The 15,354-nt window shown below is 67.2% G+C and overlaps 3 protein-coding genes across 3 annotated transcripts; 2 read left to right on the top strand and 1 right to left on the bottom strand.

Moving 5' to 3' along the window:
* Window positions 1-153: 153 nt before the first annotated feature.
* Window positions 154-2,446, bottom strand: AIP (aryl hydrocarbon receptor interacting protein). Its single transcript, XM_040066438.2, has 6 exons — window positions 2,297-2,446; window positions 1,985-2,164; window positions 1,606-1,794; window positions 1,250-1,426; window positions 1,022-1,163; window positions 154-936 (listed from the first exon to the last, which is right to left on the bottom strand). Exons 1-6 carry the CDS (start codon window positions 2,393-2,395, stop codon window positions 731-733), a joined length of 993 nt encoding a protein of 330 aa, XP_039922372.1. The 5' UTR covers window positions 2,396-2,446; the 3' UTR covers window positions 154-730.
* A 1,403-nt stretch (window positions 2,447-3,849) lies between these two features.
* On the top strand, window positions 3,850-8,328 carry LOC120754243 (scavenger receptor cysteine-rich type 1 protein M130-like). Its single transcript, XM_058421062.1, has 13 exons — window positions 3,850-3,901; window positions 3,973-4,293; window positions 4,382-4,702; window positions 4,775-5,077; window positions 5,151-5,465; window positions 5,581-5,937; window positions 6,015-6,323; window positions 6,409-6,780; window positions 6,888-6,998; window positions 7,127-7,222; window positions 7,437-7,520; window positions 7,755-7,895; window positions 8,080-8,328. The coding sequence occupies exons 1-13, from the start codon at window positions 3,850-3,852 to the stop codon at window positions 8,193-8,195; spliced, it is 2,898 nt and encodes a 965-aa protein (XP_058277045.1). The 3' UTR covers window positions 8,196-8,328.
* Window positions 8,329-10,703: 2,375 nt separating this feature from the next.
* LOC120754244 (deleted in malignant brain tumors 1 protein-like) lies at window positions 10,704-15,311 on the top strand. The gene is made up of 13 exons (XM_058421063.1): window positions 10,704-10,755; window positions 10,827-11,147; window positions 11,237-11,557; window positions 11,630-11,932; window positions 12,006-12,320; window positions 12,436-12,798; window positions 12,876-13,184; window positions 13,271-13,642; window positions 13,750-13,860; window positions 13,989-14,084; window positions 14,299-14,382; window positions 14,602-14,742; window positions 14,927-15,311. Exons 1-13 carry the CDS (start codon window positions 10,704-10,706, stop codon window positions 15,040-15,042), a joined length of 2,904 nt encoding a protein of 967 aa, XP_058277046.1. The 3' UTR covers window positions 15,043-15,311.
* Window positions 15,312-15,354: the final 43 nt, after the last annotated feature.

Raw genomic sequence — 15,354 nt, forward strand, 5'->3', positions numbered from 1 at the left:
CACCATGTCCCACAGGGAGATGGCTGTGGGGCACAGCAGTTGGGTCACCAGCAGTTTAGGACAGGAAAAAGAGCCTGGCATCTGTTGGCTGTGCCGATGCCAATACCCTCCCCCCCTCTGACTTGGTTCCCCTCATTTACCTCTAGCAGTAAATTTTTGCAGTGACCAGGGGGTGTGACTGGTTTTACTTGAGTTTATCTTGGCAGAGCATGACCAGAGGTTTATAGAGATAGCAGGAACAAGCTGTTATTCTATATAAAATATTCCTGACACTGACATGACAAGAGGAGACACTGGTTTGAGATGATAGCAGCAGCCTGGAGAAGTGACAGTGGTGTGGCACGGAGGAGAACAGGCATGAACAGGTTGGAGCTGGGGCTGAGGCTCGGTGCTGCTCCTCCATGGCCATCATAAAGTATAAAAACATCAAATAAGTGGTAAAAGTTGGCAGGGAGCAGTGGGCTCTTGTCATCCACGCATCCCTGGCATGACGATGAGCGGAGTCTAGAGCCCAGCAAAGAGCTTCAGCCGTGTGCTGTGATGCTTTATGCTGCCACTTAAGTGCCTGGCTGTGTCCCCGGGCCGTGGCAAGCTCCGGGGCCATTTCCACTGACTTCAAATAAGTAAAATTTGTATTAAACATTAATAAACATCCATGACCATTCCACATGTGGAATATCTAAAAGAACCTGTCCTGAGAGCGCTGGGCTCTCCCTCGCGCCCGCGGACTCTACTGGGAGAAGATGCCCTTGAAGCGGATCTTGTCTTCGGCGTCCTTCTCCCGCAGCCGTGCTTCCAGGCTCCGCAGCTCCTTGGAGACCACGGGGCGCAGCGAGGGGTCGAGCGCCAGAACTTTGGCGAAGTCAGCCTGCGCCTCAGCCACGTTCCACACGGCCGCATGGGCCTTGCCCCGCTTGAAGTAGGCCTTGACATTGTCTGTGGGGAGAGAGCCAGAGTCAGCAGAGCATGGGGCTCTCCTGGTGCCTGCCACAGCCACCTGGGAGGGCTCGTGGCTCCTTACCCTCGTACTTGTTGAGGATGGAGGAGCAGTGGTCCAGCACCTCATAGTACTCCTCGCACTGCAGCTTGCACTGGCAGTAGTTTAAGAGCAGGGGTGTGATCTTCTGGTCAAGCTCGATCCAGTCCGGAGAGCCCGGCTGCTCCTGTGGTATACAGAGCAAGGAGAGTGAGGGGCAGCTCTCAAGCCCTGCATTCCTGGGGATGCCTGTGTGCATCCAGCCAGACCCACCTTCATCTGCAGGTTCTTGAGACAGGCGATGGCATCGTAGTATTTGGCAGCCGCCTCGGGCACCTTGCCCTGCCGGTACAGCTCGTTGCCTTCCTTGTGGATCTGGGGCACAGCCTGGAGCTTCTCCTCATCTGTCATGGCCCATGGGTCCTGCTGGTAGGAGCCGGGTGGCTCCACCTGCCAGCACCCCATCATGGAATCAGAGAAGAGGATCATGTAATTGTTTAGGCTGGAAAAGACCTCCAGGATCATCGAGTCCTGCACTGCCAAGGCCACTACTAAACCACATCCCACGTGCCACAGCTGTGTGTTCTTTGGACACTTCCATGCCCGAGCTCCCCATGCTGGCACCTCACCTTCAGCACCTCGATGTCGAAGATGAGCGGCTGGGGGTTCTTCTGGAGCTCGTCAAGGTCGGGGTACCCCAAGGAGTAGTGCTCGTGCATCTGGGCGATGCTGCAGCAGTGCCGCTGCCCCTCCAGCGGGTCCTTCCCTGCTGCTATGTTCCGCAGGCTCTTGGACACTAGCGGGTAAAGCACCACGTGCTGCGGGAAGGAAGGGAGCCGGAATTTGAGGGCGGAGGAGAAAATACCAAGATGCTCCAGCCTCGCACGCCGCGGCTGGAGCGCTCCGGGGCGCCCGCAAGCCACGCCCACAGCGAAGTGACCGCCCACCCACACGGGCCACGCCCCCTGGGCATAAACCACGCCCCCGGCAGGTGCTCGTCCCGCCCACCTTAGCGTCGCAGCGGAAGCGCGCTCGCTCGCCGGGCCGCATAGTTCGCAGCGCCGCTTCCCACACCGGCAGCTTGAACTTCTTCCCGGCGATGAGCTCCATGGGCTTCCCCCGCGCCCTGCTATCGTCCACTGGGGTCTCCTCATCGCCGCACCGCAGCGTCCGGTAGTGGAAAGTGGCCTGAACGAGCAGGAGGAGCCCGCGGCGTCACCATGGCGACGCGCGGGGGGGGGGGGTGGCGCATGCGCGCCTCCCCCGCCGCGTTCCGCTTCCCACATCCCCCCACCCCGCCCGTCCCCCCGCAGACCTGACCTTGGTGCCGTCGCGGAAGTCTGGCAGCGGCCCGGTGCCCTCCCGCAGCACCTCCTTGTCCACGCCGTCCGCCCGCAGCTGCTCGACTTGCTGCGCCATCGCGCCCGCTCCGCCCGCGCCGCCAGCCCTGACTCGGCCGCCTCCGCCGCCGCTCGGCGCTTTCCGGGCGGTCGTGGCTGGGCGGGGCGCCCCCTGCCGGCCCGGAGGTGGCCCTGCGGGAAGAGGCGTGGTCATGACAGGGGGGCGTGGGCAGAGGAGGCGGTCACGCACCCCGTTCCCCCGTTGTTCGCCTGGTTTCCCCTCTCTCCCCGCCCTCTCCCGCTTTTCAAGTGCTAATCAAGGAGACGCGGGAGGCATTCCGGAATGAAAACTTCCTGTGACATTCTCTCACCTCCATGGAAAGGCTGCGGTGTAGGACCGGAGGTTGTTAATGTCACCGGGACCCATTGTGAGGGTCCCCGCCCGCCGCGGGGAGAGCGGAGAACCGGATCCTCTCCTCCGGTCAGTCCCGGCCGGGGAGGTGCGGGCAGACACGGCAAGGCCGTGCGACACCGTTCCGAGGGAAACCTCAGGGCTGGACAGGGTTCAGCCCACAAGCCATCCTGCGGTGACAGGAGGACACTGGCAGGAATCAGGTCCCCAGTCCCACAGAAAGGCTTATGGCTCATGGAGGTGACTGCGCTGCTGCAGCGCGTGACCCGGTAGGCAGCTGTTCTGCAGCCGCTATCACTGCTCAGCACTGCTGCAGGGCGGCTCAGCCCCTCATACAAAGCCAACACCTCAAGGAAGCTCCTACTCCCCCTCTTGCACCCCTTGTCTTTCGATGGTGCTTGGTCCCGGCTTACGCATGTGGGTCCCCCAGAAATCAAGCGGGCTCTGTTCCCCTCTACTGTGGCTTCACCGCGGGGCAGGGGCGGCGCGGAGGCGCGGCGTTCTCGGCGGCAGCGCAGGTGTCGGGAGCCGCGTGCGGTCGATGGCGACGCCGGGAGCCGGCGGGGGGTCAGCGCCTCCTTCCTGCCCCGGCGGCGAGGCGAGCGCGGGGCCACAGCCGCGGCGGCAGCGCCATGTGCCAGCGCCGCCGCGAGGGACCGGGGAGCCGGCACCTGGCAGCGCCGCGGGGAGCCGGGGGCTGCTGCCACCCCCCGCGGGGGAGGGGAGCGCCCCAAGGATGGGCGCTTTGAGCTCTGCACCTGCCCGACCTCGCCGCGGGCGCCCCGGCTGGGATGTGGGGTGAAGCCCGTCCCTATCAGCGTGGCTGTCGGCAGGCTGCAGCGGCGGAGCTGTAGCCACGAGTGATAAAAGAAGGGGCCCCCGCAGCCCAGGTGCCGTTGGGGGGGCTGCCTCCCCCCGGTGGCATCCGGGCCCCGGCCCTGTGTGGCGAGGTGTGTGACGCCAGAAGCGCAGGCGAGGCTCATATTTGGGCACGGAGCAGGTTATTGGAGGCCGTGTCCCCGCAGCCCGAGATGAGGCGGCCGATAAAGGCAGCCCCGGCGCCGCCGCCCGCCTGGGCTCGGGTGGAGTGAGAGGCGGCCCGGGCGCTCGGGGCCGGTGGCATGGGGCCGGCGGCGGCGCTGGGGCTGCTCCTGTGCGTGCGGCTGTGTGCGGGTGAGTGGCGGGCGGCCGGGAGCGCGGCCCGCGGCGGTGCCGGGCCCGGCTCAGCAGGCTCCGTGCCGCAGGCTCCGGGGAGCTGCGTCTGGTGGGCGGCGGCGGGCGCTGTGCCGGGCGCGTGGAGCTGAAGCACGGCGGCGAGTGGGGCTCCGTGTGCGTCTTCGACTTCGACCGGGGAGCTCGTTGGGCCGAAGTGGTGTGCCGGCAGCTGGGCTGCGGCCGGGTGGCCAAGGCGTCCGCGTACGCCCCATTTGGGCAGGGCACCGGGCCGATCTGGCTGCAGCTCTTCTACTGCCTTGGCACCGAGGATGCCCTGGAGGATTGTCCGCATTTTGGATGGGGACGGCACTACTGCGGCCACGATCGGGATGTGGGAGTGACCTGCACAGGTGAGGGGACACGCTGGCCATGCTGGGACAGCCACCTTGTGCTGGAGCATCCCGGGCAGGGCTGAGCCGTGCCGGTGCCCTGGTACAGGTGCCGTGGAGCTGAGGCTGGCAGGCGGTGGCAGTCCCTGTGCCGGGAGGGTGGAGGTGAAGCTGCAGGGACGCTGGGGCTCGGTGGGAGACGACAGCTGGGACATGGAGCCGGCCAAGGTGGTTTGCCAGCAGCTGGGCTGTGGCTCGGCTTCCCGCGCCTACTTTGCACGCGAGCACTTTGGCGCAGGGGACGGGCTCGTCAGCCTGGCCATGGTGTACTGCAAAGGGAACGAGGCCACGCTCTGGGACTGCTGGATCGGCGGCTGGGGACCCTATAACAGCAGCATCCATGACTTTGACACTGCCGTTGTCTGCCAAGGTAGGAGCTGGACTGGGGTGCCGTGGCCGTTCATGCACATGTCTTGGCACTGACCCCGTGCTGCTCCCGCAGGCTTTTCCCGGCTGGTCGGAGCAGATGGAGCCTGCAGCGGGCATCTGGAGGTGCGGCAGGGCCGGGCCTGGGTGGGTGTCTGCGAGGATCAGGTGGACATGAAGGCGGCCCAGGTGGTGTGCAGGGAGCTGGGCTGTGGGGCGGCGCTGGCCGTGCCCGGCAGTGGCCGATTTGCGGCGGGATCGGGATCGCTCTGGGACGGGGGGTTCCAGTGCAGTGGCACGGAGCCCCTCCTCAGCGCCTGCGCCCGGCGTCCGCCCCGCAGCCCGGGCTGCAGCGGCCCTGCCAGCGTCATCTGCTCCCGTAAGTGCCGGGGACAGCGCGGGCTGTTGGGCTCCCCGCACAATTCCCCTCCTGAATGCCCTTCCTGCCACAGCCTACACGGGCTTCCGGCTGGGGAACAGCAGCTCGCGGTGTGCCGGGCGGGTGGAGGCGGCAGTGAGGGGGACGTGGGGGTCGCTCTGCGCTGCCGAGTGGGACCTGCCCGATGCCCACGTGCTGTGCCGCCACCTGGGCTGCGGCCGCGCCCTCAGCGTGCCCCCGGGAGGCTCCTTGGGCAGCGGGGAGGGGCCGCTGTGGCCGGACGCCTTCGGCTGCAGCGGGAGCGAGCGGCACCCGGGCGAGTGCCCCGTGGTCGTGCTGGGGAAGCCGCCCTGTGCCCCTGGAAACGCCGCCGCCGTCAACTGCTCAGGTGTGTACGGCACCCGCGGGAGGAGCCTTGAGGGCTTTGGGGACCCTCCGAAGAATTCGCATCAGAAGGTGCAGGGATGTTTTGGGATGAGGGTCTGAGTCTGGCCGTTTTACAGACACTGTCGAGTCCCTGCGGCTGGTGGAGGGAGAGACACGGTGCAATGGGTGGCTGGAGGTGGCCATTGACACCAAGGGCTGGCGCCGAGTGCCGGGAGAGCTTTTGATTGTACAGAATTTCAGCAATGTGTGCCGGAAGCTGGACTGTGGCGGACTGGACAAGGGTGATGGTATCAATGGTACAACCTATCTGAAGGACCTCAGCTCGGAGGAGAAGGCCATCATGAAAAAGGTGATCAAAACCATCGAGGGGATGACCACCGATCTGCCCATAAAGGCCACCTCTTACTTTGATAGCGATTATGTGAGAAGTGCACCAGCTCATATCCCTCACGGGGCAGCCATCGTCTGCTCAGGTGGGTGTCCTGAGAAGGGCCCGAGGTGCCGGTGCCCCGAGACAGCCCAGCCCCACCTGGTCGTTCCGTGCCCACAGGCAGCCGGCGGGTGAGGCTGGTGGGGAGCTCTGGGCACTGCGCCGGGCGCGTGGAGGTCTATTCGGGCAGCACCTGGAGCACGGTCTGCCAGGAAGGCTGGGACCTGCGGGACGCTGCCGTTGTCTGCCGTGAGCTGGGCTGTGGCACGGCGCTGGAGGCAGCGAGCTCGGCGCGCTTCGGTCCGGGTGCAGGGTCGCCGTGGCCGTACATCCCCGACTGCTCCGGGACCGAGGAGTCTCTCTGGGAATGCGGGCACAGGGAACGGCGCGAGTGCGGGCGCGGCGGCGGGGCAGGGGCCGTGTGCTCAGGTCAGTGCCGGGCGCTCCCAGCGGAGCCCAGCAGGAGCTCCGGGGGGTTCGGGGCCGTGCCGTGACCCCCCTGCACCCCTTGCAGAGCAGCTCTCGGTGCGGCTGGCAGGCGAGCGCGGGCGCTGCCGCGGCTTCCTGGAGGTTTCCCACAACGGCACCTGGGGCCGCGTGTGCGCCAACGGCACCAGCCCCGTCACCGCCGACATCGTCTGCCGCCGGCTGGGCTGCGGGCTGCGGGGCTGGCTGTCGAACGTCACCGCCCGGCAGCCGTCCCGTGCCTGGCTGGCCTGGGTGCGCTGCGAGGACGGGGCCCGCTCGCTCTGGGGGTGCCCCTCGGCTCCCTGGCACCTGCAGAGCTGCGGCCCTGCCGGGGACGCCCACGTGAACTGTGAGGAGGACAGTGATGGCACCACTGAGACAGACACTACCCCAAATACGGAGGCTGCCACCAGCACAGGTAGCACTGCCTGTTCCTGCACCCCCCACGCCAGGCTGGCCGGGATCCCCTCCCCTCACTGCCTGAATGTGTCCCCAAAGTCCCTCCCAGCAGAACCACCGTGGCAGTGCCTGTGGGGAGTGTTCCTGTGCCAGTTGTCCTGTGTGTGGTGCTGGGGACGCTGCTGTGCCTGTCCCTGGGTGCCCTGGCCCTGCTGCTGTGCCGTGCCCGGTGCCAAGGTGGGTACCGGTGGGTGAGGGCTGGGACAGACCCAGTTTCGGGCTCCTACCCTGTGGCACAGCTCACAGGGTGGGCAGGGGTGATCCCGGTGCCCTTGGCCCCGGGTAAGTGCAGCCTCTCGTTCCAGGCCCTGGCAGAGGTGCAGATGCCATCTCCAACGCTGTCTACGAGGAGCTGGACTACACGGCGATGCCCGAGTACCAGGAGGTGCCCAGTCGCCCAGGTGGGTGCAGCCCTTGTGCCCCAGCTGTGTCTGGAGTGAAGGCTCTGCCTGACAGCCCCACGGCAGCTCCGGCTCCCGCTGGCCCGGCTGTGGCTCCTCCCTGTGGGCTGTGGGCGGCCCCTGGGTGCCAGGACAGCCCCGCTCTGCAGTGTGAGGTTCTGTCACCCGTGGTGCTGCTTGAAGCCACCCCCAAGTCCCTGTTTGTGCTCTGCAGGTTCCCTGCTGGAGGTATCGCTCAAGAAGCTGCCCTATTACAGCGGGGACAGCGTGGAGGGGAGTGACACGGAGGCAGCCCCAGGTAGGGCCAGAGGGCCGAAGCCAGCGGGGAGCGGGAGGACAGAGGACACAGCTGGGCTGGGGAGCTGAGGGGACAAGTCCTGCCCTTGCCCGTGTGCGGCGAAGAAGCGTCGCCTTTCCCTGCGGGAGCCGAGGGCCTCCAGCACGTGCCCAGGGCCAAGGCCGTAGGGGATGGCACAGCCAGAGCCCTGCCAGGGCCGCTGGTCACTGCCATGGAGCCCCGTGCCTGTCCCAGATCCCCCTGCCCGGCCCGAGCAAGGAACCCCGGACGGCTACGACGATGTCCTGGATGTGCCGCAGGAGGCCCCCGCTGCCATCTCCGGGGACATTTCCCAGGGAGTGGCACAGCACAGGTGGATCTGTGTCCTCCCCACAGGTGAGAGGGCTCACAGCTGCCCTGTCCCCTCTGCAGGGCCACTCCCTGGCAGGCTTTGGCTGTGGGGGTGGTCAAGATCCCAGCAGCAGATCCGTGGGTGCTGTGGTCAGACCTCGGTTGGGGTCTGTCAGGGGGGACACAGAGCTGCCTGCACCCTCAGGCATCTTTCTGTGCTGTCCCCAAGGTGGGTTCTGCCCCCCTCCAAGTCCCCCAGGAGCAACCAGGGACCCCTCGGAGCAGCCCCCGGCACACATGGACTACGATGATGTCGGCAGCAGCGCCCTGGGGACGATGCCATGAGGATGCCCTGGCCCTGCCACAGCCCTGGGGACACGTGTGTGGCAGTGTCCCAGGTCCCTGTCCCCAAGAAATGGATGGCCCTGACCAGAGAGGTCACCCCTCCCTGTCCAGCACTGCAGGAAAACATTTCATGTTTAAGGATTTTCTTTGATTTCATTGTGAATTTCCCTTCTTTCCTATTAAAACTCAAACTGGTCAGAGACTCACTGCCAGGCCTGGGTTGTCAGTGTGGCGCTGGCACCTCTATACTGGGTCCATCAGCCATCCCTTGGGGATGTGGGGCAGGATCTGGAACCACAGACACATCCCTGGGACTGGTGGGATCAGCAGAAGAGCACAGGGAGATTGCTGGGATTGTCTGCAGGGTCTTTATTTGGCACTGGCAAATGCACAAAGCTGTTCCCAGCAGCTCTGAGGGGAGAAGGGAGATGGCAGGGCCCGGACCCCTCCCCGCAGATGCAGCAGGATCTCCTGTGTGCGCCCCACGGGTAAGGCAGGCTCAGAGCCGCTGGCAGCCCTGAGAGCTGGGCTGGGAATGGCTCTGGACCTTTTCCTAAAGGAGGGCAGGTCTCCTGAAGGAGGGCAGTGCCTTGCTGCCCCCCGGCAGGAGCCCGCGGCGGCAGGGCAGCCGGGCCATGGCCCCTGCCTGCGGCACATCGTGCTCCAGGAGGCTGCCGATCTTCAGGGCGGGCTGCAGTGCCCGGAGGGCGTCCAGTTCCTGCAGCAGGGCCTGGCTGAAGCCGTCCGTGCTCAGCCTGGGCACGGAGGAAGCAGGAGAAGAGGAGAAGGTGTCAGAGCTGGTGGGGAGGGAGGCGCTGAAGGCCCCCGTCCCCTGTGCGGCCCTGCCCGTCCCGCAGCCTCTGCTCCCCATCCCGGCCAGGCCGGCCATGGAAGGGGCCGTGGCAGGGCCCTCAGCCCAGGCTCCGCAGCGGGCAGGAGGGATGCCGGAGCTGCTGGCAGAGCTGCAGGACGCCCTGGGCTCCCAGCTCGTTGTCACTCAGGTCCAGGCAGGCGAGACGGGGCCCCTGCAGCAGCTGCGCGGCCAGGCCCGGGCAGCAGGCGCCCGACAGGCGGCAGCTCCCCGGCCTGTGGCACCGAGGGGAACAGGGAAGGAGCGCTTTGGCCTCTGCTCGCTGAGCCGCTCCAGGTGGGAAGGGCGGAGCGCTGGGTCAGGTCCTCGCGGCGGCCGGGGCTGCTGAGGCGGCAATACCCGATGAGAACCGCCCGGAAAGACCCTCCGGGCCCAGCGAGGGCCCCCGGAGGAACGCGTGGACTCGCAGAGCTCCTGTCCCCTGTGGCCGGGGCAGCAGCCAGCCGCCCATCCGCTGCTGCAGTTCCAGCTGCTTTCGTTTGCTCCGAGTGGGAGCCCCGGGGACAAGAGGGCGGCAAGTGCCGATCCTTGCATAACAAAGGAGCGGGGAAACCGTGGCCCCGGCCAGGTGAGGGACCCTGAGAGAGACAGCAGGAGGCGAGCAGCACGGGGAAAGAGAGACTTAAGGGTGGATTCTTGTGCTTGGATTATGTGGGGGTCACAGCCCCGTTCCTTTGCCTGGGACTCTCCTGGGAGGCACCAGCAGGAGCTGTTCCTAGGTTCCTGCCCTGCGGCAGGAAGTAGCGGATTTCGGGATGGAGAGACGTGCCGCTGTGGCATGGGAACACAGCGGGGTGGAAGGGGTGAGGAAGGGTGGTGTGGATGTGGGAGTGCGAGTTTGGGGAAGCTCCGGGGCCAGCGCGGGTGGCTGGAGGGAAAGAGGATTGATTCGTGCGCTGGGAGTGCGCTGAGAGAGAGCGCGGTGAAGGGTGAGGCCGGGAAGTTTCCTGAAGTGCGCGGCCGCCGAGCCGCAGGGGCCCGGAGCGGCGGGGCAGGGGCGGCGCGGAGGCGCGGCGTTCTCGGCGGCAGCGCAGGTGTCGGGAGCCGCGTGCGGTCGATGGCGACGCCGGGAGCCGGCGGGGGGTCAGCGCCTCCTTCCTGCCCCGGCGGCGAGGCGAGCGCGGGGCCACAGCCGCGGCGGCAGCGCCATGTGCCAGCGCCGCCGCGAGGGACCGGGGAGCCGGCACCTGGCAGCGCCGCGGGGAGCCGGGGGCTGCTGCCACCCCCCGCGGGGGAGGGGAGCGCCCCAAGGATGGGCGCTTTGAGCTCTGCACCTGCCCGACCTCGCCGCGGGCGCCCCGGCTGGGATGTGGGGTGAAGCCCGTCCCTATCAGCGTGGCTGTTGGCAGGCTGCAGCGGCGGAGCTGTAGCCACGAGTGATAAAAGAAGGGGCCCCCGCAGCCCAGGTGCCGTTGGGGGGGCTGCCTCCCCCCGGTGGCATCCGGGCCCCGGCCCTGTGTGGCGAGGTGTGTGACGCCAGAAGCGCAGGCGAGGCTCATATTTGGGCACGGAGCAGGTTATTGGAGGCCGTGTCCCCGCAGCCCGAGATGAGGCGGCCGATAAAGGCAGCCCCGGCGCCGCCGCCCGCCGGGGCTCGGGTGGAGTGAGAGGCGGCCCGGGCGCTCGGGGCCGGTGGCATGGGGCCGGCGGCGGCGCTGGGGCTGCTCCTGTGCGTGCGGCTGTGTGCGGGTGAGTGGCGGGCGGCCGGGAGCGCGGCCCGCGGCGGTGCCGGGCCCGGCTCAGCAGGCTCCGTGCCGCAGGCTCCGGGGAGCTGCGTCTGGTGGGCGGCGGCGGGCGCTGTGCCGGGCGCGTGGAGCTGAAGCACGGCGGCGAGTGGGGCTCCGTGTGCGTCTTCGACTTCGACCGGGAAGCTCGTTGGGCCGAAGTGGTGTGCCGGCAGCTGGGCTGCGGCCGGGTGGCCAAGGCGTCCGTGTACGCCCCATTTGGGCAGGGCACCGGGCCGATCTGGCTGCAGCCCCACTTCTGTAATGGCACCGAGGATGCCCTGGAGGAGTGTCGGAACTTTGGATGGGGACGGCACTACTGCGGCCACGATCGGGATGTGGGAGTGACCTGCACAGGTGAGGGGACACGCTGGCGAATTCTGGGACAGCCACCTTGTGCTGGAGCATCCCGGGCAGGGCTGAGCCGTGCCGGTGCCCTGGTACAGGTGCCGTGGAGCTGAGGCTGGCAGGCGGTGGCAGTCCCTGTGCCGGGAGGGTGGAGGTGAAGCTGCAGGGACGCTGGGGCTCGGTGGGAGACGACAGCTGGGACATGAAGGACGCCGAGGTGGTTTGCCAGCAGCTGGGCTGTGGCTCGGCTTCCCGCGCCTACTTTGCACGTGAGCACTCTGGTGCAGGGGACGTGCCCCTCAATATAAATTTGGTGGACTGCGATGGGGACGAGTCCACGCTCTGGGAGTGCGAGATCCGTGGCTGGGGACCCTATAACAGCAGCATCCATGACTTTGACACTGCCGTTGTCTGCCAAGGTAGGAGCTGGACTGGGGTGCCGTGGCCATTCATGCACATCGCTTGGCACTGACCCCGTGCTGCTCCCGCAGGCTTTTCCCGGCTGGTCGGAGCAGATGGAGCCTGCGGCGGGCATCTGGACGTGCGGCAGGGCCGGGCCTGGGTGGGTGTCTGCGAGGATCAGGTGGACATGAAGGCGGCCCAGGTGGTGTGCAGGGAGCTGGGCTGTGGGGCGGCGCTGGCCGTGCCCGGCAGTGGCCGATTGGCGGCGGGATCGGGATCGCTCTGGGACGGGGGGTTCCAGTGCAGTGGCACGGAGCCCCTCCTCAGCGCCTGCGCCCGGCGTCCGCCCCGCAGCCCGGGCTGCAGCGGCCCTGCCAGCGTCATCTGCTCCCGTAAGTGCCGGGGACAGCGCGGGCTGTTGGGCTCCCCGCACAATTCCCCTCCTGAACGCCCTTCCTGCCACAGCCTACACGGGCTTCCGGCTGGGGAACAGCAGCTCGCGGTGTGCCGGGCGGGTGGAGGCGGCAGTGAGGGGGACGTGGGGGTCGCTCTGCGCTGCCGAGTGGGACCTGCCCGATGCCCACGTGCTGTGCCGCCACCTGGGCTGCGGCCGCGCCCTCAGCGTGCCCCCGGGAGGCTCCTTGGGCAGCGGGGAGGGGCCGCTGTGGCCGGACGCCTTCGGCTGCAGCGGGAGCGAGCGGCACCCGGGCGAGTGCCCCGTGGTCGTGCTGGGGAAGCCGCCCTGTGCCCCTGGAAACGCCGCCGCCGTCAACTGCTCAGGTGTGTACGGCACCCGCGGGAGGAGCCTTGAGGGCTTTGGGGACCCTCCGAAGAATTCGCATCAGAAGGTGCAGGGATGTTTTGGGATGAGGGTCTGAGTCTGGCCGTTTTACAGACACTGTCGAGCCCCTGCGGCTGGTGGAGGGAGAGACACGGTGCAATGGGTGGCTGGAGGTGGCCATTGACACCAAGGGCTGGCGCCGAGTGCCGGGAGAGCTTTTGATTGTACAGAATTTCAGCAATGTGTGCCGGGAGGTGGACTGTGGCGGACTGGACAAGGGTGATGGTATCCCTGGTAAAACCTACCTGAAGGACCTCAGCTCGGAAGAGGAGGCCATCATGGAAAAGGTGATCGAAACCATCGAGGGGATGACCACCGATCTCCCTGAAAAGCAATCCTTTCCCTTTGGGATTTATAATGAATTTATGACCACTGCACCAGCTCACATCCCTCACGGGGCGGCCATCGTCTGCTCAGGTGGGTGTCCCGAGAAGGGCCCGAGGTGCCGGTGCCCCGAGACAGCCCAGCCCCACCCGGTCGTTCCGTGCCCACAGGCAGCCGGCGGGTGAGGCTGGTGGGGAGCTCTGGGCCCTGCGCCGGGCGCGTGGAGGTCTATTCGGGCGGCACCTGGAGCACGGTCTGCCAGGAAGGCTGGGACCTGCGGGACGCTGCCGTTGTCTGCCGTGAGCTGGGCTGTGGCACGGCGCTGGAGGCAGCGAGCTCGGCGCGCTTCGGTCCGGGTGCAGGGTCGCCGTGGCCGTACATCCCCGACTGCTCCGGGACCGAGGAGTCTCTCTGGGAATGCGGGCACAGGGAATGGCACGAGTGCGGGCGCGGCGGCGGGGCAGGGGCCGTGTGCTCAGGTCAGTGCCGGGCGCTCCCAGCGGAGCCCAGCAGGAGCTCCGTGGGGTTCGGGGCCGTGCCGTGACCCCCCCTGCACCCCTTGCAGAGCAGCTCTCGGTGCGGCTGGCAGGCGAGCGCGGGCGCTGCCGCGGCTTCCTGGAGGTTTCCCACAACGGCACCTGGGGCCGCGTGTGCGCCAACGGCACCAGCCCCGTCACCGCCGACATCGTCTGCCGCCGGCTGGGCTGCGGGCTCCGGGGCTGGCTGTCGAACGTCACCGCCCAGCAGCCGTCCCGTGCCTGGCTGGCCTGGGTGCGCTGCGAGGACGGGGCGCGCTCGCTCTGGGGGTGCCCCTCGGCTCCCTGGCACCTGCAGAGCTGCGGCCCTGCCGGGGACGCCCACGTGAACTGTGAGGAGGACAGTGATGGCACCACTGAGACAGACACTACCCCGAATACGGAGGCTGCCACCAGCACAGGTAGCACTGCACGGTCCTGCACCCCCCGTGCCAGGCTGGCCGGGATCCCCTCCCCTCACTGCCTGAGTGTGTCCCCAAAGTCCCTCCCAGCAGAACCACCGTGGCAGTGCCTGTGGGGAGTGTTCCTGTGCCAGTTGTCCTGTGTGTGGTGCTGGGGACGCTGCTGTGCCTGTCCCTGGGTGCCCTGGCCCTGCTGCTGTGCCGTGCCCGGTGCCAAGGTGGGTACCGGTGGGTGGGGGCTGGGACAGACCCAGTTTCGGGCTCCTACCCTGTGGCACAGCTCACAAGGTGGGCAGGGGTGATCCCGGTGCCCTTGGCCCCGGGTAAGTGCAGCCTCTCGTTCCAGGCCCTGGCAGAGGTGCAGATGCCATCTCCAATGCTGTCTACGCGGAGCTGGACTACACGGCGATGCCCGAGTACCAGGAGGTGCCCAGTCGCCCAGGTGGGTGCAGCCCTTGTGCCCCAGCTGTGTCTGGAGTGAAGGCTCTGCCTGACAGCCCCACGGCAGCTCCCGATCCTGCTGGCCCTGCTGTGGCTCCTCCCTGTGGGCTGTGGGCGGCCCCTGGGTGCCAGGACAGCCCCGCTGTGCAGTGTGAGGTTCTGTCACCCGTGGTGCTGCTTGAAGCCACCCCCAAGTCCCTGTTTGTGCTCTGCAGGTTCCCTGCTGGAGGGATCGCTCAAGAAGCTGCCCTATTACAGTGGGGACAGCGTGGAGGGGAGTGACACGGAGGCAGCCCCAGGTAGGGCCAGAGGGCAGAAGCCAGCGGGGAGCGGGAGGACAGAGGACACAGCTGGGCTGGGGAGCTGAGGGGACAAGTCCTGCCCTTGCCCGTGTCGCCTTTCCCTGTGGGAGCCGAGGGCCTCCAGCACATGCCCAGGGCCAAGGCCGTAGGGGATGGCACAGCCAGAGCCCTGCCAGGGCTGCTGGTCACTGCCATGGAGCCCCGTGCCTGTCCCAGATCCCCCTGCCCGGCCCGAGCAAGGAACCCCGGACGGCTACGATGATGTCCTGGATGTGCCGCAGGAGGCCCCCGCTGCCATCTCCGGGGACATCTCCCAGGGAGTGGCACAGCACAGGTGGATCTGTGTCCTCCCCACAGGTGAGAGGGCTCACAGCTGCCCTCTCCCCTCTGCAGGGCCACTCCCTGGCAGGCTTTGGCTGTGGGGGTGGTCAAGGTCCCAGCAGCAGATCCGTGGGTGCTGTGGTCAGACCTCGGTTGGGGTCTGTCAGGGGGGACACAGAGGTGCCTGCCCCCTCAGGCAGCTTTCTGTGCTGTCCCCAAGGTGGGATCTGCCCCCCTCCAAGTCCCCCAGGAGAAACCAGGGACCCCTCGGAGCAGCCCCCGGCACACACGGACTACGATGATGTCGGCAGCAGCGCCCTGGGGACGATGCCATGAGGATGCCCTGGCCCTGCCACATCCCTGGGGACACGTGTGTGGCAGTGTCCCAGGTCCCTGTCCCCAAGAAATGGATGGCCCTGTCCAGAGAGGTCACCCCTCACTGTCCAGCACTGCAGGAAAACAGCTCTTGTTTAGGGATTTTCTTTGATTTCATTGTGAATTTCCCTTCTTTCCTATTAAAGCTCAAACTGGTCAGAGACTCACTGCCAGGCCTGGGTTGTCAGTGTGGCGCTGGCACCTCTATACTGGGTCCATCAGCCATCCCTTGGGGATGTGAGGCAGGATCTGGAACCACAGACACATCCCTGG

Source organism: Hirundo rustica, chromosome 6 (assembly GCF_015227805.2).
Source record: "Hirundo rustica isolate bHirRus1 chromosome 6, bHirRus1.pri.v3, whole genome shotgun sequence".
Lineage (NCBI taxonomy): Eukaryota > Metazoa > Chordata > Aves > Passeriformes > Hirundinidae > Hirundo > Hirundo rustica.